This window comes from Nothobranchius furzeri, chromosome 16, assembly GCF_043380555.1.
Source record: "Nothobranchius furzeri strain GRZ-AD chromosome 16, NfurGRZ-RIMD1, whole genome shotgun sequence".
In the NCBI taxonomy this organism is placed as follows: Eukaryota; Metazoa; Chordata; class Actinopteri; order Cyprinodontiformes; family Nothobranchiidae; genus Nothobranchius; species Nothobranchius furzeri.
In genome coordinates, this window is record NC_091756.1 from 27794193 (window position 1) to 27821331 (window position 27139).

At 45.1% G+C, this 27139-nt stretch overlaps 1 protein-coding gene across 5 annotated transcripts in view; it reads left to right on the plus strand.

Annotated features, from left to right (window-relative positions):
* mrtfab (myocardin related transcription factor Ab) overlaps window positions 1-26508 on the plus strand; it is a 47921-nt gene extending 21413 nt beyond the window's left edge. For 3 of the 5 annotated variants that reach the window (XM_015963667.3, XM_015963670.3, XM_054749029.2), the window contains 17 exons: window positions 6011-6076; window positions 14060-14115; window positions 14304-14379; window positions 16566-16727; window positions 17784-17947; window positions 18015-18161; window positions 18348-18416; window positions 18901-19085; window positions 20298-20469; window positions 20557-20949; window positions 21025-22026; window positions 22332-22532; window positions 22619-22711; window positions 24106-24246; window positions 24366-24461; window positions 25033-25093; window positions 25176-26508. In XM_015963667.3, coding sequence (XP_015819153.2) covers window positions 6011-6076; window positions 14060-14115; window positions 14304-14379; window positions 16566-16727; window positions 17784-17947; window positions 18015-18161; window positions 18348-18416; window positions 18901-19085; window positions 20298-20469; window positions 20557-20949; window positions 21025-22026; window positions 22332-22532; window positions 22619-22711; window positions 24106-24246; window positions 24366-24461; window positions 25033-25093; window positions 25176-25753 — 3662 coding nt within the window. In that variant the 3' untranslated portion in view covers window positions 25754-26508. The remainder of the gene's footprint in view (window positions 1-6010; window positions 6077-14059; window positions 14116-14303; window positions 14380-16565; window positions 16728-17783; window positions 17948-18014; window positions 18162-18347; window positions 18417-18900; window positions 19086-20297; window positions 20470-20556; window positions 20950-21024; window positions 22027-22331; window positions 22533-22618; window positions 22712-24105; window positions 24247-24365; window positions 24462-25032; window positions 25094-25175) is intronic. The other 2 variants (XM_015963668.3, XM_015963669.3) reach the window with 2 other exon arrangements.
* The last annotated feature ends 631 nt before the right edge of the window (window positions 26509-27139 follow it).

A 27139-nucleotide genomic window follows, 5' to 3' on the forward strand; every position in this document is an offset into this window, starting at 1 on the left:
TGTCCAGGACTACAAATGTGCTCCACAAAAATGGAGCTCCGGTGCTCCTGTTTGAGTACAGAGAAGTCAGCCAGAGGTGAAAGTAGCTTCAGACGGCAGGATTTGGAGTCTTATTTACTGATATTTGGTCATCTCACTTCTGATTGGCTAACAGCAATGCAACCCTACCACTGACTGTTTGCTCTGCAACGTTAATGTTTTATCTCCATAAATAACACAAGCCTGAAGTAGTTCTACTCTGTGGTGGAGTTGCTAACGCTAAAAGTTAGCTTCTAGTAGCTGGGATGTTCTCTGCTGTTTCCTGGACGCTAAACCAACAACAGCCTTCCCCGCCGTGAGTCAAGATGGGTGAGTCCAGGAATGTTAAGTGACTGGGTGACGTAGATCTGTCAGGATTTTCTAATCCTAGAGTTTCATTGTCTATTTTCTATCAGAAGCTAATGCAGGAGATAGGTGTAGGAGACTATTTTCATGTTCAGCCTGCATGAAAACTCAAGAGTGATTGATCATTTTCAAAAATAGGTATAAAATGGTTTTGGTGAAGAACAGCTTTAAATGTCTGCTTCTGTGTTTAGATATGGTTGGCACTGGTCTGAAAACTAATGTTTTATTTTTTCTAAAGATCATCAAACCGTCTCCTTTAAATAACAGATTAAATATCCTAATTTGGTATGATCTGTGTTGGAGCAGCTGTACAAAAAACACTGTTTGTAACCAACATTCATCACAAACTTGGAGCAGAGTCGCAGATGACACAAAGCATTCCTGGGAGGTTAAAAGGACGATGGAGAAGTTTAGGGAGAAGGAAAGGAGGAGAAATGTAGAAAAGGACTTGATTTTATGTAACCATCAATGTGACGTTTTCATCACCTGAATCTCAGCTACTCTTCAGATCTCCGTCCTCTACAGAGAGTGTTGGTGACAGGAGTTGCAGAAAGCGGCTGGCTTAATGAATTTAGCCCACGTTGCTTGAACTTTAGGACGCTCAACATTCAGCCTGGCTCTCCCTGTTGTCATTTGGCTCCTCGGTGACGGTGCAGCAGCGTGACGCAGCAGGAGTCATTGAAAGGTGTGAATAGCCTAAACCCTGCATCGTTTCCACCCTGCAGCTTCTTTCCACTCTCTCTGACGTGTGCAGCATTTGCTGTGGCCAGGAGCCGCCTTCATCCCTCTGCTCAACAGTCAAACGGTAGAAAGGATGAGCTCATAGATGAGGGCCTTTTTGCTGTGGCATTTATTATCTGACGCCGGTGCCGAGTACTGCGGCCAAAAGGTCTGGTGTGGTGGGATTATAGCAGTGAGATGATTTGGTTCCTGTCCCACGTGCCTTCCTCACCCCCTACGCCCAGGTTTTTACTTTCTAATGTTGAGTGTTCTGCTGTGTTGGGCTTAGTTTAGTCAAGTCAGGGTGTTCTGAGGACAGGGACAACCTCAGACAAGTTTAATCCGATCAAGTGAGACATCATCGCTGCACGATTAACCCAGTTGGCATCTTGACTCTGCTTTCCTCGTCTGTGCCTGTGATCATCTGATGTGATTATTTTGCCTCAGTCTTTGGATTCTTCTTTGGTTATTTTACCCTTTTTAAAGTTTTCTGTAGTCACTGAAGGTTGTTGCAGCTAAACAGCTACTGACAGACGACGTCTCTGATGTTCTGAACAACAGACTCTGCTCTTGTTTATTATCGGTGTGTGTAGATTTAACAGCTTTACATTTATTGAGCTCAATTTTAACATATTGTCAAGTTCCAACTAAAAGGGTTCAAACTCCATCCATGCCATTCGGCAGACACCTATTCCTTTAAGGAAGGCTGCCCATGCAGCCCTCTCTTCCATCTGTTTGTCTTAACCGGAGCTGCTATGACTATAGAGCCACTCTCAGCCTGTCCTTTTATCCTTTTCCTAAATTAACCATAGTGGCCCTCAAACCTGATTTTAGTCTCAGTCCCTCTCCTGGTCTCTGAAGGACAAAAACAAACAAAATTCATCTGGATGAGATGGCTCAAGTTAATGTTTATTTACCAACTACAGAACACCAAAATACAGCAGAGTGGCCTTCTGTTCATCATTTATTACTTTTGACTCAAAGGTAGCGTGTGCATGTGTGTGTGTGCCTGCCTGCGTGTGTGTTAAGGATTCGAGGGCAAACACACTCCATGTTTGTTTTGTCTTTAGTTTTGCTACTTGTTCTAGAGTATTTTGATTTGTGTTTCCTGTCTGCTTTTTTTTCATTCAGCGTCGGGCACCTGGGTGTCGTAGAGTTACTTGTGCAGCGTTTTATTGTGGGAAGCTATTACAAGAATTTACAAATAAAATATTTGTTTGACAGAATCTATGAAGCTAAAGTGTCTGTCAGGAGCTTGAGTGTAATATTCTTCTTCCCAGAATAATCGTCTTCCTTGGAAGAGGACGGTTGTGTGGCATCTTATCCTGCACGGCGCTGCCGGTGCATACTTTTGGACCCACATGCTTGTGTGTGTGTGTGTGTGTGTGTGTGTGTGTGTGTGTGCACGCGCGTGTGTGTGTGTGTGTGTTTTTAGGAAACTCATGCGTTGCTCAGGTTTTATTCTTTAAGAGCAAACAAACCTCCTAGTGGCTTCATGTACACGGACCTGCCCGGCCCTGTTCAGGTCTACTTTTACGACGTGGGACTGACATGTTATTGCTTCCAGGGAGGAGTCTCCGGTGTTCGGCTGGTGCCTGAAGAAGTAGAGCTCACACACTTGTAAAAATAGCCGAGGGGGAGCGGGGATAGCCAGTGAAGATTAGGAGCCACGGGATGACATGTAGAAGCTCAGACGTTACCGTCCTAGCTGCAGTTCAGGCGTTTTACCGGCTCTAGCTGGTAAACAAAAATTATGTCATGCTATAATAAGTGGGAAGAGACAGGTGCTGCTTTTCCTCAAAGCAGCAGACATCATCCTGTCCAGAAATACTTGGGAATCTTTATCAGCATGTCCTACATCACACACGTCCACTCTAACGGGGACAACTGGTACACACAAAACAAGGCCTTCAGCGCACTGTTTAGAATAGAACAAGTGTACCAACGCACCCGCTGCCCTTCTGCTGGGGTTCGCTTCTGAGAACTAAAACACAGATGGACCTGAGTATATGTCACCTCTTCAGTTTGAAATTAGAAACACACTCCTGCTAAGAAGCACAGTAGTAGTGCAGTATCAGTTACCCAATAACTTAGAAGAAACGGTCACACACCAAACAAGCGTCTGCTGTAACACCATGCAGCTTCTCAGGACACTTCTGCCATGGTCATGTTTGGTTTTTGTTTGGCAGACAGAGCAGTTCAGACGACTTCCTTTATTGTGTCACAATGAAGCTGATGTGGATGAAATACAACACACACACACACACACACACACATGCGCGTGTATGATATGCTGTGGTATTGTCTTCAAATTCTGAAACAGCCTGATTAAAGGGCACACGTTAACCATTTTAATCTATTTAGAAGGTGTCTGTGCTCTATAGAGCTCCGGGAGTTGACGTCACTTTTCCCGGCATGCAACAGTTCAAATCGAAACGGCGCCATATTGGCATGCAGAAGCCGGCAGCTGGACTATTTGTTATTGTCAGAAAACTCAATCAAACGGGAAATATGGTAGATTCCTGTTGTGCCCCAGGATGCAGAACAGACGCGGACGACATAAGGAACGAGCCATCTACAGGATTCCCCAAGATCCGGAGCGCTGCAAACGTTGGATCATTGTAATAAAACGCGCTAGTGACCGGGCTAAAATGAAGCTGTGGGATCCCGAGAGTAAAGGTTTTCACTTATGCAGCGACCACTTCATATCAGGTACTTAAACCAACGTTTCCTCAACTGTGTGTGGTATTTATTTTAAATGCTTTTATTATGATTCTTAGCGGGCTTCCTAAACTTATTTTGGCGTGGCTTTTTCTGTCTTATTACTCACAGCAGCAAGTAAACATCACGTAAAACGTTGCCTCGTGAGTTCTGCGAGCTGCCGTTTACGTGTTTTATGATCACAGCAATTAACCGGCTAAGCTGTATTTAATTTTTAAGTAATGGTTGATCAATTGTCAGATCACACACCGAGACTACTTACGTGTAAATCTGTTATTTGTCCGTCCATCCATCCATTTTCATCTGCATATCCGGAGTCGGGTTGCGGGGGCAGTAGCGTGACTTCCCTCTCCCCAGCCGCCGGAGCCAGCTCCTCCGGGTAAATCCCAAGGGGTTCCCCGGTCAGGTCCGGTGTTGTGCCGGTAAGAAGCCCGCTCCGACAGCTTCTGGCGTCGGAGCGGGCAGTAGAGTCGAGAGTCCCAGACCTTCTCCCCAGCTCCTCCGGCCGGGGGAATCCCAAGGGGTTCCCCCGGCCAGGTCCGGTGTTGTGCCGGTAAGAAGTCCGCTCCGACATATTCTGGCGTTTTTAAAAAGTATCCCAGGGGCACGGTAAGGGTCGGAGATGTTTAGTCTATTTAATTTCTGACTATATAAAACGATTTCTTCTGTTTTAAAGTGTGAAGTAAACTCCGACGAAGTAAAATCCAAGCGGATCCCGTTCATGTTCATGGTTACATCCGTGTTTGTTTACCTTTTTTGCATGCCAAAATGGCGTCCACTAACTGAGAGTCACGTGGGGTCCGGAGCTCTATACAGAACACATTCATAATGAGTCGTTTCAGGGCTCTGTCACTTTAATGCAGATATGCTGTGTTTGACCACACCCACCCATCCTCTCATTGGCTGCTATGAACTCGCGGGCTGAGTTGAGCTTCTGCTTCTCCAGTGTCGACAGGTGGGATTGCATTGGGGGGGGGGGAGACGTATACAATAAAGCACGTCTTCTAAATGCTTGTAGCAACATCTGATTCCTGAACCCAAACATTGACACAAAACAAATGGATGGCATTTATTCATGTTCAAAGTGTTTATAGAGGCAGTAGAGATCCACATGGCAACAAAAAGATGCAAAAAGTGAGTTTCCCCTTTTAGTCCATCTCTGATACGTGTGACACTCGACTGTGTGGCAATACATTGAGCAACAAAATAGCCATACACACCTGCAAAGCTCTTCCTTTCTCTTGTTTTTCATTGTGATTGATTTTATAAAACTATCAAATGTTGTGTTCTGGTTAGTGTTTGTTGGTTTTGGCATCAAACAAAACAGAAATTTGGACCATCATCCTTGTGAAAGTTGTGTCAGTAAGACAACATGTCTAGCACCTTCAGGCAGGTGGTAATACTGGAGCTATAACTTGAGGGAGGTTTGAAGGATGTCACCCAATCTGTTGATATAGATGTGGTTATTTTAAAAATCTCGTAGGATGAAACCCAAACTTCATTGTCAGTCTTGATCACAGCAAAGGTCCAGAAACCTGTGAAAGCTGATTTTTTTTAGATCACCGTGACTCCTAAAGTACAAAAATGAGCAAAACTATGATTTATGCAGGAACACCGAAAGGTTAAACATGATCGTTTGCCAAGCATTGTATTCTGTAAAACTCTCCCCCAGCTTCTGTGTTATATAACAAATGCTTCCTGTTTTGTAATGACGGTGCAGTCAGTGCAAATGCACCATCTCCTTCTGAGTCTAGGCTGGTTTTCTTTCTTCTCTCTTCTTTAGGATGTTTGACGTTTTTTTGTCCTTTTAGCTGCACTTGCTTTTTCTTTCATGTGAGTGGTTGGTGTCTGTTTCCACAGACATTCATACATACATGTTACAGTGACGGAAAAAAGAAACAGGAAGTGGGTAGGAGTCGGTTCACACCCACTTTGTACCTGCCTTCTGTGTAACTTCGAAAAAAAAAGAAAAAAAAAAGAAGGGGAAATGAGAGGATGAGGACGCTGCCCGAGAGAGCAGGTCCTCTTCACGTCAGTCTGATCACATACATGTAGCTTGATGTGTTTGTTTGTTCAAACGCGGTGGATGGGTTACTGATCACGACGCTCAGCGCTCCATCCGTGCTGCTTACTACTTTCACCGGCAGTTACTGACTCTCTTCTCACCTCTTCTGTCTCCATGCAGTCCTCCAGCTCAAGCTTCAGCAGAGACGCACACGAGAGGAGCTGGTCAGTCAAGGGATCATGCCACGTAAGTATACCGGTACATTTAAACATATGTTTCTTCCTCTTTGGATTGATTGATTTATGCAGGTTTGCATGCTCAGTCATCCATCTGGTTATTGTAGTTTGACTTTAATCTGCTGCTAAGGATTCAGAAACTTTAGTTTTTATCAATTTTGAAGTGTCAAACTTGTCCAAAGGTCCTTTTTATGAATGATAAATAAATGATAAATGACCCACACTTGTGTAGCACCTTTCAGAGTCAGAGGACTCCAAAGCGCTTTAGACTACAGTCCATTCACACACAGCAACAGTGTGTAGGATTTTCAGTATCAGGAGATGCCTTCAGAACACCAGAGCAGTGTGTGATCGTAAACTGAGGTCAAAGTGTTGATCTGGTCCATGTCCAGCACCAAGCTGCTCATCAGACTCTCCAGTGGACTGATCTGATGATCTGATTTGTTCATTCATTTGTGTTATCACCTGTTTGGTTATCTTGTGCTGGCTTCACGTGTTATCCCACTGTGTTTGGGGTGTTTTGGGGCCTGACTGAGCTTGTTATTTAAAACTGTAACTGTCAACCTCTATCTGCTCTATCGAATTTGCTCATTTTGCTTTTGCCGTATTTAGCTGCACCACTTTGTTATCTAATAGGACAGCTTCCTCTTCTTACCATTTCACTTCCTGTTTCAAGAAATACCCACATCACAAGCTGTAGATAGATGCACTTTTTTCTTCTAAGTGTGTTTTTGCTTCAGCATAAGACCCGAGACTTTCTGATAAAACCAGTAATCAGCATATGACAGCTAACCCATTCTGCATATGAGCGAGATGCTAACGAATATGTTCACTTTAGACAGACGTTTAAAGATGTTGCTGTTTGGCAAACAAAAAAATAGCATGAAGCTGTGTTAAATAAGACCCCTGATTCATCAATTTTATCTGACTTAAATATACTTTGAGCATTTTTTTGACCCCACCAAAGTCTTGGTGAAACATTTTGGTGTCAAGCAGTGACTCACTTCAGATCAAGGTCATGAAGGCTGTTTCCGTTTGCATTCAACTGATCTGGCCTGATGGTAAACTGAAATCATCTATTCATCATTTGTTTTTGCAGCCTGCCGTAGTGCCTTTTCTCTAACAAACACAAACATGGATCAATGTTTCAGGGGCAACAAGAGGTTGAATTTCTTGACCAAGGACACTTGTGACGGGGGGATTAGAGTTTCTGATCGTTCGATTAGCAGATGACTGTTATTCATCATTATAGAGCAGCTCAGTATCAACCACTACCCTGTGTGATATTTCAGCTCCACTCTACTAATATTAGGATGTACATAACTTGATCACCTCAGTTTGGCTGCACCAATGTCTGAAACACTACAAGCTATAGCAGGCTACGCATTCTCTGCTGTGTCAGTTGACAGGAAGTGGTTTTACTACCATCCAACCCTACCTGGATCAGAGTTTAGCTCTTGCTCCCTAGCAGGAGTGGATCTTCGTTTATATCAGGGCTGCGATGTTCTAAAATGCTAGGATGATAATAGTGGTTGTGAAAAGTCCACATTTTCTCATAGAAATGTTCTTGTTTAACATGTGATCACACATGAAATGAGTCTGAAGTCTAGGAAGTACAGCACATTCAGAGGACACGCAGACACTCCGAGATGGAAACAAGGAGCTTGAATCATTTTGGGATTTTTTTCAAGGTTTAGAAAGTGTTTGAATATTTTTAAGTTATTGGCCAAACTCAGCATGAAAATTGTAGAAATTCAGTTTAACTACACTTAACCATCTATAAAAAATAAACTGGGTTCCGTTTTTCATTTTGTTGAGCAGTTTTGTCATAAATCACTATAGAAAAAGAAAAATACCTTCTCTAAACACTGAAGAACCGTGTTTTGCATATGTCACTGACATCTCACAAGGAAGCAGCTGCTAATGCTAATACTATGAGATTAGCTGGATTTTGTAGAAGCCGACTGGTATATTCAATTTTTTCTATATCGGTCATCGGCCAAAAGTATTTTTTAAAGCTGATTTAAAAACACAATAATAATCAGGCTTTGGATAAAAGAGTCAGCCTTAATAATCGGCTTTAGATATCGGCCATCGGCAGCAAAATTCTTTAAAAATCGGTATCAGCATCGGCTTTAAAAATACCATATTGGTCGGCCTCTTGTATTTTGATCAACTTCGTGCTCTCAATGATTACAGCTGCAGCAAAAAGTCTGAGCCATATGCCAGAGTCCGTCATGCATTTCCAACTAACGTAGCAACATTAAATTAAAACTGTTTGTGAGGAGAAACGTATGAACAACACTAGATTCCTTCAGATCTATAGTGACCGTTAGCACAGCTGATGCACAGACTACAGGGGCTGGTCAGGGCTATTCGCTCAGAGGTTTAAGCTAAAATAATAATCTACACGTCGCAACTATAAATCTGTCTGGACCCCTGCCAAGTTCTGTTAGCATGACAGCAGCGGCGCGGCTAACCTTGCCAGCTCCAGAAAGGAAAAAATAGTCATTTGGGAAAGCTACGACACACACAGGTTGGATTGAAAAGATAATTGACGAATTTCAAAAATAGAACCTAGGGGTGCACTAAATATTTGCATTAACATTGGTATCGGCCGATGTTAGTTCTTTTCTACCATATCAATATCAGTTTGATAAGTAAAACTGGGACAGTATTAACAACCAATACTTTTACCATCTTGTTTCTGTTTGTGTATCTGTTTCAGAGTGTGAGGGGGTGATGATGTGTAACTGTGTAGTCATGTGACAGTGATCATCTCAGAAGCAAAAATGTGTGTGGTGTGTGACTATAATAAAGTAAATGTCTACACATGTATATACACACACACACACACACACACACACACACACACACATAGTTTGCACTCTATAGAAGTAAAGCAAGGCATTCACAATTCAGCTTGCATAATATTCTGTCTGTGCAAAATCTGATGATTTCAGATGCATAAATGCCGGCCATTTCAGTATTGGCCAATATCGATTATCAGCCATAACAGTGTTAATATCGATATCGTAGCGGCCCAACATTTCATATCGGTGCATCCCTAATAGAACCTCCTGAGACCGGTAGAACCTCCGTACCTTTCTGGATTACTGCAGAAATTAATGAGACAAGCTAATGGGCAGCCCAGTTAGGGGAAGTTATTTTGGTAAGCTATCGAATAATTTATTTCCGGAGTTATATTAATATGTACACACAGCGGTTAAACTGGCAGCACATAGCGTCATGGTTTGGGGCAGGAGTCTAACCCAAGACATGCAGAATCACAGCACCGTACACAGATTGGTGGAAAAGTAAAAAATTATTTTATTAATAAGGGGAACTGAGGGCGCGCTGGGAATTCCAGCGGATCAGGAGAAACTGGAACCAGGGTCTGGAGAGAGAGCAAACACGAGGTGAGTCCAGGGGAAACGGTCAAGGCAGGAATACTGAGAGGAGACTTACGGGGGATGATTGGGTTTGAGGAATGAGAGGAGGTTGAGAGCCGGGGTGGATCCAGAGCGGAGTTGTTCTGAGCTGGAGAGGGAGCGCAGGGTTGAGAGTGAGAGCGGGTCGGTCTGGGAAGAGGATGATGAATGTGACTGAATGCGGAGTCCAGGAGTCCTATGGAGGTTGAGCGAGTAATTCCAGGTGAGCAGAGAACCTGAGGTGGGTGAGTCCAAAAATGCAAAAATCACACTAGGACCAAAAATGCACTAGAGCCAAAAGTACACGAGAGAAGTTACAAGTAACCAAGAGAACTAGAGCGAAGGCTGGAAACTACTGAGTTGTAGTAATCATCTGGCGTCGAGCAGTGTTCACCATCTCCTTAAATAGTCAACCCGCTAATCAGCTGCTGCTCCCTCTCCTGCAAACACTCAGAGATGGTTAAGATGAGAGCGAGTACTCACCCTGGCTCACGACACATAGTTTTATTTTCTGTAGATTATTGAAGTATACTGGCACAGCCTGATCAGGCTAGCATAGTTAGCTGCTATTAAGTTAAGTTAAAGTCTCAGTCATCATCACACTCCGGTGAAACTCATCTCCGCATTTGACCCATCCCCATGGGGAGCAGTGAGCTGCAGGCGTGGCCGCGCTCGGGAACTATTTGGTGATTTAACCCCCCAATCTGACTCCTTAAAGCTGAGTGCCAAGCAGGGAGGCGCTGGGTCCCATTTTTTAAGTCTTTGGTATGACCCGACTGGGATTGGAACTCCGATCTCCCACTCTCAAATCTAAATCGGCTCCTGCAAATCCTTTGTGTTCTTACTTTTCATTATCAGTCACCATGGTTACTGAGCTCACCAGGAGTAATTGGTATCATTATTGAGTCATTTGCAACCAAAATGCTACTAGTTCCCATTCACTCCATTTTTTTCTGCTAGGCAAAGGCAAACAGACTGCTGCTGGATCAGGAGAATTACTGCACTGGTTACAAAATGCTTTATTCTCCCTTCTCTAACTCTGGGGAATACAGTAATAGACACATTTTCACTTTGGGGTTCGTCCATTCACACACACTGATGGTGATTAGCTACATTATAGCCACAGCCGCCATGGCGCGCACTGACAGAGACTACGCCTCCGAACACAGGCACCACAGGTCCCTCTGACCACCACCAACTGGCAAGGTGGCATAAGTGTCTTGCCCAAGGACACAACAGCAGCATTTTCCACCAGGAGCTGGGATCGATCCCACAACCCTCCAATTGGTGGACAACCCGCTCTACCTCCTGAGCTACTGACTGGTTATGAATTAGTTGACAGGAACTAGTCCACTAACTTGTAACTAAGGCTTGTAATGTCACTAACTTGGTTAGGTTGGTTGACCTGATAGTTTTGGTGAGGTTGTGAAGTTTCTCATTCAGCTTAGCAGTAGTTAGGTACTGTTGCTTGGTCCTCGCTGTACTGGGATCAGCAAACTGGTCTGTTTAATTGTGACTCCTCTGCTGTAGCAACTAGCAGAGCAAATAAAAACAACAAAATAAATACGCATCAGGAGAAAAGTGTTGGTTTAAGTGGAAATCTACCTGTGTGTCTTTTTACCTGAAAAGAAATCTAAAAAAAATCCACTCAATCATTTGAGATGCTTTAACTGTCAAACAGTGTTAGCATCATGTTTGTATGATGAGGAGGTTCTGGTTCTCGCTGCAACACCAGAGCTTCACACTGGTTTTCACAACTAAGGGTGGTGTGAATGAGTAACTTTCCATCCTCTCTCCCTCAGTCAGGCTGGTCTTTAGAAAAGGATCTCAGTGGCCTGCTACTGCTGCCGCTGCTGCATCAGTCTTTCTGTGATGATTTAGCACAGATGATGCTGAGTAGTTCTGAAAAACATGTGTTAGCTGAAACATTTAAACACAGACATTATTATTATTATTATTATTATTATTATTATTATTATTATTATTATTATTATTATTATTACAAGGCACTGAAAATATATGTTGCAGTTGGTAGCACTGTTGCCCTGCAGGAAGAAGGTTGCAAGTTCAAATCCCAGCTGTGGCCTTTCTGCATGGCTTAGCCTGTTCTCTCCATGCACGTGTGGGCTTTCTCCCACTTATCAAAAACATGCATGTCAGGTTTATTGAAGATATCGTCCCTCTGTGTTAGTGAGTGTGTGCCCGGTTGGATGCCCTTGTGATGTTTTAGAGATATGTCCAGGGTGCCCCCGACGTCTCACCTGATGACAGCTGGAGTTAGACACCAGCTGACCCTAGTTAGGAATGAGTGGTTCAGAAAATTAGCAAGGTTCTTAGGTTCTTTATATTGTTTGTATTCAAAGGTGTGGCTCACTGAAAAGCCATTTTAGTCTTATTTCAAATTAAAATCAGTGACTGAGAGCTTAACATGCATGCTGATCCCCTACACCTATCTCCTGCATCAGCTTCTGATAGAGAGTAGACAGTGAAACGCTAGGATTTGACAGATCTATGTCACACTGTCACTTAACATTCATGGACTCACTCATGGCTCACGATGGGGAAGGCTGTCACACAAACCGTGTCTCTGTGCTCCGCTGTTACTAGCTGCTCATAGGACCAGTCTACTACGACATCCACACATGTAGGCAGTTCCTCTTTCTGATGAGAGCCATCAGACTAACGAACACTTGACTCAGTCCTGAGAGTTTCAGACAGTCAGACTATAAACATCCTGAAGATAGGACTCCGCTTCTGCTTGAATTAGCATTTATCCAATTTCAGTTTTGTGTTTTCTTCAGCTCTATGAAGGTGATTTTTATAATTGTGTGTTCAGATTTTTAGATGTTCTGATGGTAAAATGTGTTTGTTTTAAAGATGAATTAAAGCCTACTGAGATAAAGGAGGTCATGAGAAATTAAAGAGTTGTACAGATTTAGATTTTGAAGGCCGATACCGACTACTGCTCTGACATCATGGTTAATCCCAGTCCACCTCACAGAGTTCTAAATAACAGAGGGCATCTTTTATTCGTGAGTAGTCTGGTTCTGTAAGTAAAGACTACCGTAGCTAGCTGTAACCAACCAGCACTTAGTGATGGTGAAATCACTGACCCAAGCCTTCTGTTAGCCGCTTGGTGCTCACGTCTTCACAGGCTTTTGAGTTTCCGATTGGCCATTCGCTGATGACATTGGTCATGCTGAACTTTGAATGATTCTAGTCACTGTCTGATTTTTACCAATAAACTATATTTGATCTTCGTTTCCTGTTTCTATCAAGATCGGCCTTCGATTTGGACGTTGTTTTTGCCTTGAAGTTTAAACTTAAGCAACTCCTGAAGATGATCAGACTTGCACTGATCCTGGTCAGTAGAGGACTATGAATAGTTAGGGTGGAGAAGCATCCGCTGGTTTAGATCTGTAACGCGCTGTAGTTCTGACTAGATGCCTTCTGAAAATCAGAAGGTGAAAAATTGCCTGAGAGGAAAACAAACGCTACAGTTAAAAGGATAAGATTGTGTTTTTGTTCACAGTCTAGCGGCATCAATCCGTGTTTTTACTGGTGGATCCAGTTTGGACTTCACTGCAGCTGACACGTTCTTTTAAATGTTCTGAGGTTGTGACACGAGGAATGTGTCCGACCCCCACCCTGTCATCTGTTGACTCACTGCTGTAGCCAAACTGTCTGCAACCACTCTCCCTCAGTGGCCTCAGCCAATCAGAGGACAGCTCTGTTACATCACTGTAACCATCACTGTCCTCCCATCATCCTTCCTCTAGTCAAGCCGACACGTTTTTACCAAACTAAAGTTTTAGGTGCTTTGATACGATGATGATGATGATGATGATCTCTCGCCACACCATCGTGTTTACTCCACTCGTATTCTCTGGGCACATTACAGAAGGTCCAGGCTGAGTGCCGTGATGAACATTTGATGTTTTTGTGAGGGCAGTCATCCATCAGTCACCAGAGTCTCATCTGTCTTCTCGCTGCACTCATGTTCACCCAGAGCTGACGTCCTTCAGACTCTCACTCATATGCCGTGCAAAACACTGAACTAGTTTTTGTTAAGCTAATGCTAACAGCCTCTGTATAGAATCGACACAAAACTATCATGAAATAAAGGAAATGCAATGATTCAGGTAAAAATGTCAGTTTATCATGTTAACTTGTGGATATTTAGTCAAATCAGTCTGCAGACTTAAAGCCTAATGAGTTATATACAAACTCCTTGTCTGATTTTAAGCCATAAAGGAAATCCAATCAAGGAGGCTGATTAGGGGAACTCAGATCGCGGCACATCCGTCTGCAGTTTCAGAGTAAAAGCCCCAACAAAAGCAGCAGGAACTGCGATAGAAGCCGTTTGTCAGTGAGACAAGGCCCATCAGTGTGCTAAGATGTCACAAGAGTGTGTCGTAGAAAAACACTTGTGGCTTTCTCTTCATGCACTTACTTCTGCTTTAAGACTTTGTTTCACATCAACTCTTGCAGAGAGGGTCATTGTTCCTCATCGGATCCTGAGTTATCAGCATTAAGCCATTTTTTCCCACCTCTCTGTGCAGCTCTGAAGAGCCCTGCAGCTTTTCATGAACAGCGGAGGAGTCTGGAGCGAGCAAGGGTGAGTCTGCTGCATCATCTTTAACATTGTGCATCAGGTGGTTGGCTAAGGTGGGCGTTGGCTCCAGCTCGAGCTGGGTCGTAGTAGAGTTCACGCAATATTTCCTTTGATCTGTGCATTTTTTCTTAATTTTCTGCATGTTTGTTGTTGTGGACAGATACAGTCTTAATTTTCTGTTTCCTCGACAGACTGAGGACTACCTTAAGAGGAAGATCCGGTGTCGTCCGGAGCGCTCTGAGCTGGTCAGGATGCACATTCTTGAGGGTGAGTTTATGTGAAAAGCTGTGTGTGTGTGTGTGTTGATGCTAATGTGTGAAGTACACACACAACATTTTTGTAACAGTTATTTTTTTTATTACCAAAAAAAAGCATAATTTCACCTTTTTATTTACTTGAGATCTGACTAGAGCTGTGGTTTCCTACCTGCTGATGGATGTATGACACTAATTTACTTATTAATAAGATGTTTGCACAAGGTTTATCCCATCACCTCTCATTTACCTGCAGGTTTGCACATCAGTAACACAAATGAGACGTTTCAGGGCAGACCTGTGCGTGCACAGGACTCTTGGTGGATTAGAGCTAGTGGTGTTGTTGAAAAGGTCACATTTGTTATCGTTTCCCACCATCTGCTCATTTTGTTCGTTTGGTTTATACAACTAGTGTAGCAATTAATACATATTAATTATGACCAATAAGATGTGATATTCCATATAAATATGAAATATCAACCTGACTGATGTTTGAATGTTTAATCAGAACATTCTAGGGTTCTTTGCTTATTCAGGGACCATAAACACACTTCGTATTAATTCAGACAGAGTCAGGTGTATAGTTTATAAAATGAATTTAATTATTTTTCCTAAACTAATAATTTATACATGACAAGATATGAATAATGGGATGTGATGTGAGGTGTTGTGATGGAAGCTAGCGGTTGTAGCAACCGTTCTTTGTATCTGCGAGAAATTGAGAAATCTGGTTGTAAAATAATTTGTTGTTTGTTATAAACTAGAGAGTTGTTTATTTATAAACCTCATCAGACACCAGCATGCAGGCTTATGATACCCTGGTATGAGTTGCTCCCGGCGGTCCGGAGGGTTGCGGTCAGAGTGGTGAGGTCACCGGACGTCGAGGCCACAATACTCAGAGATTAGCAGCTTCCCCGGCCATGAGATGCAACCCGGGGTCGGCAGATTAGGTGTCCAAGGTGTGAAGTAGCTCTGAAAAGAGCTGTGGTGTCTGTAATCACTTGCAGCGTCGCAGAAAGGTTTTGACTTAAGGTCAAAGGAGTTTGTTTCAAAAGAGGCTTCTTTCCCGATTTGGCCGAATCGTGGGGCCAGCTGGAGTCTGAATTACTCGGGAAGTAATTCCTGTTTTATTAAACTACTTTTATGATTCCTGGCCAAGTTTGGCCAATCAGAATTTGACACATTTGTATTTACTAATATCCCTCAGAAAGCCACGCCCTCTTCAGATACAAAATTCTTAACCTTAACATGTATCTTATTGTAATGTGTGAGTGTAAACAATGATTAACTTACTTACAACATACTGATTTATGAGTATAAATGGATCGTTGTAAGAACAATATTCATTTTAAATTCATTGATTTAAGCACAGATTATTCAAACATTTGATTTAAACATCTTGTTCATTCATCACATTTGGTTATTTAACTTATAACTATAACATCGTGGAGTCTTCACTTGTTCAGAGTGAATAATGTTGACGTCTGGCTTTTACAGTGAGTGCAAGAACCTTGGGTGAGAATGTTTGTTTGAATGATGGTATGTAAACACGCGCTGAACAGAACCTTCTGGATTTAGAACGCCAAGCAGAAAGTGGATTTATGTTGTAGATGAAAGGTCACTATGTTGGTAAATATATAGGTGAAATTGACCCTTTTGGACATCAGAATCAGAATCAGCTTTATTGCCAGCGCTCCAGCGACCCAGAGCATAGGAACTTGACTCCGCGAACACATCCTGACCAAGATTAAACACACACACATGTAGACAAATACAGGTACAGGCAGTCACGAGAGCAGCCAGAACGGCGCTCATTTCATTTGATGAAAAGGGTGTTACATGAGGATAATTGGGGTAAGGCAAAAAAAAAAAAAGGCATAGCAGAGTTAGACCCAGCGGGGCGTAACTCTATTATACAAAAAAACTCCTCAACATAGAAACACGAACATCACAGATACAACATCAGAGTCCGATGGGGAGGCGGGGTTGGGCGGGATCCTGAATCCTCCATTACACTAGCTAAGCAATCAGATGGAGGAAGTGATGCAGCTTGGCTCTTGATAGTTAATCTTTAGAGGACCTGCTTCCTACAGCAAGACTTTCCTCTGAAGTCCCGCAAGGTTTAAAGATTAGTAGTTCGTTTATCGCTCAGAGAGGAAAAAATGAATTTTCATGCTGTTGTTGTGGTCTGCTCCCCAGAGACGTCAGCAGAGCCGTCCCTGCAGGCCAAGCAGCTGAAGTTGAAGCGAGCGCGGCTGGCCGACGACCTCAACGACAAAATCTCTCACAGACCGGGTCCAATCGAACTGGTCCACAAGAACATCCTGTCTGTCAGCTGCCCCCTGCAGCACTCACCGCTGGGTAATCCACACATTTACTTACATTTAAACAACTCGTGATTTACCTGTTTGAAACATCTGAACATTTTCGGTGCAATTGCACAAGTATACAGTACGTTGTGTGCTGTAATGCATTAATAGCCATGCAGTTGCACAACATTCAGCAGCACTTAGCTCAGGTTCTGGGTTCTGGGTTCAGTGAGACCGGGTCAGATTAATCTGCTTTAGCCCTGTGACAGCTACAGGACTTCTACTCAAGTCAGAACTCGTCGCCTCTGGACTAATGACTTCCTGCACTCTTACACCACTCCTGACGTTTTGTGTACATTCAGTTAGAATGCGCGTCACCTGAGCGGTCCCAGTATCCAGGTGTTTACCAACATGTGAGTGGATCAACACGCCCGCTGTTGCTGCAGCAGCTCCATCATCCTGCTGGAGTTACGCAGCCTCTCCGTGTGGACATAATCGTCTTTCGACAGATGAAATACAGAACACATTGTGTTGTTGAACTTCCCTAAAGTTAGGCGTTCTGATTGCTACACACGAGTCACAGTTTGTTGTGAGGAAGGCGGCCATATTGCATCAGGGTTTGGGTTAATGACTATGGTCGTTCTGAACTTTCTGCTCCTACAATCACAAACACAATGTAATCAACTCAAACCTGAGAAATAATTTGCAAGCATGCTCCAGTTTTGTCACGACTACTTTTGAAGTGCATGTAAGGAGGGCAGAACAAGGGCAAAACACACTGGGAGTGTCAAAAACCTATATGGTCAGTTAGTTTTTCTCCACATGATTCTGTTCAAGCATCAATTCTCCTGAAAGAAACCCTTTTCTGTTCACTGAATCCCTCCTTGTACTCCATTAGCAGCTCTTGTCTACTTTTGTAGTGCTAACTAAAAGAAGAAGGGATGCTGCACAGTGATAAACTTTCCCCTGTTCCAACTTTTTGGAGACATGCTGCTCATTTCTAGTCTGCCACCAGCTGGGTGTCAGCTGTCTCTTCGAAGTGTGAATTCTGGAAAATCTTGTTGGCGTGCTCTTATTGTTTCACTAAATCTGTGAAAATGTGTTGCAGATTCTCCGAAAGGCGCTGGGGGGGAGAGCTCGTCTTTAGACGAAGACAGCAGTGATGCTCTGTCTCCAGACCAGCTAACCAATCACGACTCTCCCCTGAGTGTCGCCACTCAGCTGTCCCCATCCGACGGGCTCACCCAGAACGGGGACATCTCTCCCACACAGGTACCGTCTCAGCTAAAGAATGCTTGATGACCATTATAAACTCAGACTAATCATGCCTTCTTATCAGTTTCTTACACAGCCTCCTCCTCTTCCTCCTCCTCCTCCTCCACTTCCCCATGTCAGCATGTCCGAGACCACCTCCTCTCTCCCAAAAATAACCAACGGGACCACGATGACCTCCGTGTCTTCCCGCTCCTCCGTGGGACAGGTCAAGGTATGCTCGTTTCATCCTCTGAGCTCTTTGAGTCAAACGTATTGAAGTTTTCTAGATTTATAAATCATTTAGACAATAAGCTGTTATTTACTGAGCAGCTATATATCCGGCTCACTCTTCCTGATTTCTTCATTTCCTCACATCTCCCCTCTCCAAACCCAATTTGTCCTGGTTTTCCGGCTGCAGTCTCAGGCGAAGACGAGTCTGGACCGTCACCCACAAAGATCTAAAAAACCAAAGGACAGCAAGCCGAAGGTCAGCGTGAGCTTTGTTTAATGACCCGTTCATCGCCCACCACAGGAAGGATGAATATTCAAGCCAGGGCCGGTGTTTGTGTATAAATGGAGTGACTTTGTCACGCTGCGCTGCTTTTGTGGGACATTTTTCACTTTTAATTGTTCCCAAAACACTCTGAGAAAAACTGAAAGTTGATTTCTCAGAACAGGATGGACGTGTGATGGTTTGGGTGTCTGTTCCCTTACCACCATAGAAGTGGGGCTTTAGCTGTGACATTAAACACTCCTGCTAAGAGAAGTCCGTGTTTAAAAAAGGGGAAGAGTTGTGGCTTTCTGGAACCAAGATTAACTCAAAAATTCAAAGATAGTTTAGACTTTTTTGTTTAACAGGAACTGGACGTTTTTATGTCAGTTTTGCTTCACCGTTCACGTCTCTTAACACTCTGTATGTAGGCCCAGACCGACGGCTAGTTCACTTGTGTTTCTTCCGTCTCTTGTTGAAGGTGAAGAAGCTGAAGTACCACCAGTACATCCCCCCAGACCAGAAGGCAGATAAGGAGCGTCCTCCTCAGATGGACTCCTCCTATGCCAAGCTGCTCCACCAGCAGCAGCTCTTCCTGCAACTGCAGATCCTCAGTCACCAACAGCATCACTACAACTACCACACCATACTGCCTGCCCCCCCTAAGTAAGTGTCAAACACCCGCGAGGCAGATTTTCCCTCAGAATAGTCACAGATGTCTGGATCTGGTCTGAAACTCGTCTCAGTTTGGTTTCTGAGAGTCAGGAGGGGTGAGAAATAAGACGGGGGGTTGGTGACCAGATTAGGAGTAAAGCTAAAGGCCCAGCATTCCAGCACATTTGGTTTTTACCTGAAAATGATTCAAAATGTATTCAAACAATTAAACTTGAGATGCTTTAAATGTCATGGTGTGTACCCATTATTATGATGAGAGTGAGGAGGTTCTGGTTCTCGCTGCAGCACCAGAGCTTCACACTGGTTTTTACAGCTGAGGGGTGTGTGAATGACTAACTCCATCCTCTCTCCCTCAGTCTGGATGGTCTTTAGAAATGGACCTTGGTGCAGTGAGCTGAAGTGCCGCCGCTTCAGCTTTGTGTGATAGATTAGTTTGTGGATTTTAACAAACAGCAACAGCCTTGCTGTGATGATTTACCACAAACCATCACCGTCTCTTTTTAACTGTACGAGACACATAGATCCACTCTCTAAACACATTTTAAATAATTCACATAACCTTTTTCACATAATAATTGGAAATTATCCGCAGGGATTCAGATCGTCTGCCACCTTTCAGGCTAGACTTTTAAGCTGATGTTGTCGTTCGTTGAGAAGCTGAGGGCATTTCAGCTGCTTGGGTCCTGACAACAAGTGGAAACCTCACAGAAAATAGAGCTTGCACCCATTTTAACTCCGTATCTGTATAATTAACTGAGGCTCAGACATTTTTCAATGGCGTTGGCTCCATAACGTAATCATCTGCATTTGTGCATCCATGAGGTAATTTAACGGACAGTCGAATGCAAACCAGCGTGGGATGGGCTGATGAGTGGTGGCGGTCCCCTCTAGAGCGCTGCTGTGGCTTGTTGTTTCCTTGTTGTGAGACTTTATAAAAGCTGCATCTCAGAGCAGAGGTCAGAGCTAAAAGCCACACTCAGTTCAGCCTAGCATGACATTTGTCAGCTACAGTTCAAACCCCGACAACTGTTTTACAACGTCAAACAGGTCAAAAGTGTCTTTTTTATTTTTCTCATGCTTCGTTTACATATTTTCCAGAGTAGAAGTTATAATAACTGGAGATGGAACATTTATCATGGGCTGTTCTGTAGAAAGAGAAGGAGAGATTTATGCTAAACTGAACGTTTTTCTGTCTCCACTCAGACCACAAGCTGAGCAGCCTCCCACCACCAGCTCTGGCCCCTCCCCCTCCCGCTGCGCTCACAACACCACGACCACAGCCCCCTCCGGTCAGACCCCGACTTCTCGCCAGAGCCAGATCGCAGTGGGAGGAGCCAAACCGGCCACTCTACCAGCCAATCTGGATGAGTTCAAAGTAACCTGATATAATAAAGGAATCATCTGGTCACCAGTGCTGTCTTCAGTCTAGCCTAAGCGCCCGTTCCTGTCTCTCCTCCTGCAGGTCGCTGAGTTAAAGCAAGAACTGAAACTGCGTGGTTTGACCGTCTCAGGAACAAAGAACGATCTAATCGAGAGGCTCCGCAACTACCAGGAACAAAATCTCAGCAACGCATCGGCTCTGAAAAACAACAGCCCATCTCCGTTAGGTCAGCAGGGCTTTACCTCGGCTGCTAACACCAGCGCTTCATCTCCGAGCTTCGTCCCCGAGCAGCCGCCCGCAGAGGGAGGGCTCAAGCTAGCTCTGTCCTCGTTGGCTCAGGCGGTTCCGGGTCGGGTCATGAGGTTTGGGAGCACCAGCTCCAGCCCTCCGGTGTCACCAACGCCGTCGGAGCGGTCACTGGCTGGGCTGAGTCCAGATGAGACGAGCTGCAATGGAGATATTTTTGGAGAGATGGTGAGACTTGGATCATTTTAGGGTGAATGTTTGTTTCTGTTGGTGTTTAAAAGATCTTCTCTTGTTTTGGTTCAGGTTAGCTCTCCACTCACCCAGCTCACCCTCCACCACTCCCCTCAGCACCCGCCAAACGTTTCTCCTCTCTCCCAGCCTTTCTCTGTTGTCAAGGAGGAGATTCAGAGCTCCTGCAGCATGTCCAGGAGTTCATCTGGACCTGTCCAGCCCAAAGACTCCCTACATGGAGTCTCCATGGACATATCCTTTATGGACAAAGACCAGATGCTCCAGGAGAAGGACAAACAGATTGAGGAGTTAACCCGGATGCTGAGGCAGAAGCAGAGGCTAGTGGAGACTCTGAGGTCACAGCTGGAGCAAGGCAAGATGGCAGGTGGTGTGGTGGTGAAGAAAGAAGGAAATGAGAAGAGCAGAACATCCCCAGAGGTTAAGCTCCAGACTCTAATAAAAGCCTCAGCCATTCAACCCCCCGTGCTCCCTAATGGCACCGTGCTGATGGTGAAGGAGGAAGTGCAGCCTGAGAAAGGGATGGAGGGGGTAACGGAAGAGGCTGAATTGAAGAAGCCGCCCCAACCCATGCAGTGCTCTCAGGAGACTCTGCTGAGGCTGCAGCAGATCCATCGGCTGCAGCTCCAAGCTGAGCAACAGAAACAACAGCACGGCCAGCTGCAGAAAAACACAGAGGTCAAAACAAACCCCCAAAAACAGCAGCAGAAGAAGAGGGAGGCCCAGATCCTGCTCCACCAGCAGCAGCAGCTGCAGCAGCTCATCATCCAGCAGACCCAACAGAAGCAGCTCCAGGCCCAGCAGAAGTTAGCACAGCAAAAGCTTGCACAGCACAAGTTAGTCCAGCAAAATCAGGCCAAACAAGCCCAAGATGTCCAGTCTCAGCAGAAGAACCAGGTCCAGCTAAAGCAGGTGCAGGTGCAGATCCAGAACCAGACGGTGACGAGCCAGAAGCCTGCAGTGAGCCAGACCCAGCTGAGGAAACAGCTGAGGGCTCAGCAGAGGCAGCAGCAGAGGCAGCAGCTGAAACAGGCAGCAGCAGCAGCCACGCAGCAGGTGATGCTGTTTGAAACGGGCTAAGTGCTATAAGCTAAGAGCAGCTAACTGACTACAGCTTTTATTAGGACTTAAACAATGTTTGTCTCTGGGTGGTGAGTGTTTATTCTGCACTGCCTCATCTCTCCTGCTGGAGAGTTGTCCAGATGGGGGGCAGTGTGAGAAGCATGTGGGAGGAGCTAAACACACAGTAATTAAATGTAAATGGCTGATATGGTCATTTAAGTTATTGCTTGATGGATAACACTTCATCATTCCTTCACTTCAGATAGAAAAAACTAAAATATAGTTTTATTTGCCTCCAGGTGACTCCAGCCATCAACCAACAGAACGGCACTCCTCTCCACACTCAAGCCATTTCCTTAGACCTTAAGGCCAATGGCACCCCAACACTGGTCACCGACAGCAACGGCAATCACTACCTGATTGCTCTGACCAGTAACAACTCAGACAGGCCAAACAGAGTCTCCTCACTGGCCAAAATCAATGGACGCATCACATTGCAGGTGCAGAAGATACCATCCTCTGATAGAACACACCAGCTTCCTACTGATGTCAGAGTATTCATCTGTAAAACATCCTTGTCTTCCAGAGATTGCAGTCTACTCCAAGTAAACTCCCCAGCACCGACAGCAAGTCTAAAGAACCACCTGAGGAGGATCCTGTGAGCCAATCAGACGAGAAGGTAAAAGTAAATCCCGCCCTAACCTGACCTGTTAGAAACTCTTCATGTGAGAAGATGACTGCACATTCAAATAATCTGATTTCTGTAAAAAATAACATGCATTAAACCCTCTGGAGGCAGGCGTTGCAGATTTGCAATGTTAAAACCTACCTACCTGGTCACTCCACGTACGTACTTCATGAGCATTTTCTAACTCAGAAGTACCGCTGAAGGACTTAGTAGTTCGTCCTTTTATCAAAACTCATTTTGAGCCTGAGAGGGTTAAGCCGGGCGTACACTGTGTGACTTTTTCACTTTTTTGAGCCGATTCTCCACTCGTGCAAGAATCCACGAGATCGGGGCGAGTTCTGCGCTGAGCGTCGTGTACTAGGGCTTACGAGAGGCGATTAACACACGTGACCAGCTACCGATCAGCAATCGTGAGCTCGCACGGACATGTGTTTGATATTTTGCTCGTTCCTCCTGAGGGTTGAAGCAGCGCAGCGAGCGGCTGAGACCCAAAAAGTTAAAGTTAAAGTCCCATTAGTTGTCACACACACAGATGTGTGTGCAAAATTTGTTCTCCGCATTTGACCCATCCCCTGGGGGAGCGGTGAGCTACAGACACAGCCGTGCTCGGGAACTATTTGGTGGTTTAACCCCCCAATCCAACCCCTTAATGCTGAGTGTCAAGCAGGGAGGCATTGGGTCTCATTTTTTCTAAGTCTTTGGTATGACCCGACCAGGAATCGAACCCCCGATCTCACAGTCTCAGGGCGGACACTCTACCACTAGGTCACTGAGCTGGCCAGAACCGCTCACGGCGCATGCGCAATCCTGCATCAACACCGCTCGCCCGCTATTTCCCTAATAACACACGTTGTTTGTTTTTATTTCTAAACGTCTTTTTTTACACACATTGACAAGGATTGTCAAGAAAGCGTGTTTGTCGTGTTCATGTCAAATTAAACTGATCACAAAACACAGATTTACTTTCTTTATTTCGTTTTCCTCATCCAACCCCCATAAATCCCTGTGTGTCCTCCTGCAGCACTCCCGAAGGACAACAGGCAAAACAAGACTAAACAGTCTGACGTGTTGTGTAAAAACTGCTATTTTTAGCATATTTTTAGGGCCGACGTGTTGCTACCAGACGTACAGTGTGAGCAGTCAGGTCGCATGCGAGAACTGGGTCGTGCAGTGTGAGCACATGACTCGTGAGATCTGCCCTGCGTACAGTTTGAGCTGAAGCTGAGTGCTACGAGTGAAAAAGTCGCACAGTGTCCGCCCGGCTTTAGTCTGATACATTTGTCACGCAGTAAGACCAACACACCACTAGGTGTCGTCATTGCCTACTGAAACCCTCTCAGCCTGTCCAGGTTTCCTGTCTGATTCTGTCCTCCACTTGTCCTCAGGAACAGAAACCCGGTCCGCACCTGGACACCAACGGCGTTCCTCAGCCGAGCCCCCCCCTCACCGCTCCGCCCAACCTACAGCCTTTCTTTGAGGACATGTCAGACACCGAAAGCCAAGTCAGCCTGATGTCCTCCCTGAAGGTTAACACCGTCCTCCTCCTCTTCCTCATCAGACACATCCCACCTCTGCTTCTCCTCTCATCTTATAAACGTCTGTTTCCTTTTTCTCTGCTCATTTATCCATCCCCCCCCCACCCCAGCAGAGAGAGGAAGTGTGTCTGCCTTACGACCGGCACACACTCTTCACCCCTCCTTCTCCTAAACCCAACACCTCCCTTCCTCTTCAGCGCTCCAAAGTACGTCCTCCAGCTTCTCTGTTCGTTCCATTTTTCTTGTATTGATTGTTTATGTCTGCACCTGATTTTCCACCGTCTCTATGAGCTGCTCACGTTACTGAACTTGGAGGACGAGGATTGAGGCGCCTGTCTGACCAGCTTCTCATTTTCAGCCTGTTTGGTTTATTTGTCCGCTTTTCATCTTCCTAATGCATCCTGCGTTTCCCGGAACGACTCTGATCAGTCAGGTGTTAGCTGTCGTGGCAAAAAGGGAACTCTGCTCGATCTGATTGTGTGACATCTTGTGCCATCACTAGAGATCGAGCATTGAGTGACTTTAAAGATGCAACAGAACCATTAGCTGTCGTTTCACCATGTAAGATTAAGTTCATTTGAAACTGACACAAAGGTTAAATGCTGAGCAAAACTAGATTCTGGCTAGCCAAGCTTTGATGAACTGTTATTGAAGTTGATGCTCGAATTAAACACCCGATCTCTCACTTATCGTTAAGGTCAAAGGTCAAGCAATGACTGTGTTTTAGTGCAGCGAATGGCTGTTTCATCTGTAGCTGATGTGTGTGTGTGTTACCAGGAGAACGGTGTGAACAGCCAGCAGATGGATGACCTGTTCGACATCCTGCTGAAGAGTGGAGGTAATAAAATGTTTCAACCCCTGAGACAGACTCATGACATCACCTGTCTGTCTGAAGTAAAAGACCGTCTGTCTCTCCTCAGAAATCCCCGGCTTCAAGGCCAACCCAGACCCTTCCCTTGCTCCGCTCCACTCCAGCCCGCCCTCCCCGTCTACCCTCCCGTCCCCACTCCACCTGTCTTCCCCCACCCCCACAGAGACGCTAGTGTCCCCTCAGCCGTCTACAGGCGAGTCATGCACGGGCAGCGGGCGCTTGGAAGACTTCCTGGAGAGCACCACAGGCACACCGCTGCTGGGCATGGAGCCCGACGGAGACCTGACGCTGATCGACGACCTCCACAGCCAGATGCTGAGCACGCCCAGCATCCTGGACCACCCCCCGTCTCCCATGGACACATCTGACTTGGGGTTCTCCCCTCCTTCTGCAGGTTTGGACTTTGGTGTCCCCTCTTTGGACAGCATGGACTGGCTGGACATCTCTATGGGGACTGAGAGTGGAGGCAGCGAGGACAGCAGGGTCAGGAGAGGAGGAGGTGTAGCAGGTGAGCGAGACGGGGGGACGAATTTAGCCCCGCTGGCACCACACACTCCCCCGAGTGTGTTCTCAGCTGACTTTCTGGACAGCACGGACCTGCAGCTGCACTGGGAGTCGTGTCTGTAGCTGGTGGACAGGCGGTCGCTCACACTGTACAGGCTCTGTATTCACTTCATGCACATACTTCTCTATGCTGTCTCTACCACTGCGGGAGGGGCACCGGCACATTTAAACGCACACTCACACGGTTAGTCACTGGCTGTTTCTGTACGCAGCTGAGGCGAAATATGCAAAAAGACGTGGTTGTAGACTCCACAGAAGAGAAGCTGAAGTGTTGACCTGGGTGAGAAGCAGACTGGTTCCTGCTGGAGGAATCAAACAGACCTGCGCTGTAACTAGGTTTAAGTCATCCGAGTCCTGACTGAAATAGCAGTGTGTGTCCGTGCCTCCTAAACTTTGCACTTATGCTGAAGCTGATTGGTTTGAAGGAGACGTCGAGCTCAGCAGCTGAATCTCCGCGCTGGTCGGTCGGATCGAGAGAAGACCACCGTGCGTTCTGTTAATCAGCTGACCGCTTTTCAACGTGGCAACCTGACCCCACACACACTCAAACAATCGTCACTGGTTGCCAGTTGAATTGAACCATATCAGCAGCAACGGTTTGAAATGCAGCCTCGTTGGAGGTTTTGTATTATTGGTAACATTATGGTAGACCACTATGTATTGCTGTATATGGGGTGTATATTATCAAATGTCCATAAGACTATTTTTCTTTGCTGGTTGCTTTAGAGTCGAGCTCGCCGGCTGGGGAGCAAGGGGCGGGGCTTCTAAAACACTTTGTCCTTGTCATTTTTAAAAAATAAACAAATCATAAAAACACATCGGATGCAGTTGTTTTGGTCATTTCTGCATGCTAGCAGTCCATCAGCAAAGACAGAAACGCATAAATAATCCTAATCTGAAATATGACCACTAGTTAGAAGACTGCTTTAGTTAACTGTAAACGAGGTAAGGTGGGGTGAAAATAGGAAACGACACTAGAGGGCGCTATTGTTTACAAACACCTTTAATCAAACTGGCTTTCAGGCTCGTGTTGACGCAAAAACCAAATGTAAATAATTTTTCAGCCGGTAAGCATTGTTGTGCTTTATCCTGACAATATGACCCTTCAAATAGATATGCGCTCAAATAGTGTAAAAATGAACTCAATCGCTTTATTGATCATTCGAGCTACTTTTACAGGCACAGTCCTGATCCAAAGTTTAAGGCAACTGTAAAATTCATGTTTTGCCTGATTGGGTCTTAAGAAGGCCACAGGTTGAGCTTCAACATGCAACAAGAAGAAACGGGAGTGAGACAAATCCTTCTGTGAGCAGCAATTTATTGAAAACGAAGCTTAAACTGAAGCAGGCTGTTAAAAGGCCATATTGTGTATAAATTAGGATTTGTTGGGGTTTTCTATCAGGCGATCACATCGTCATGACGTTCTGATGGAAAAGGAAAGCAAATGTT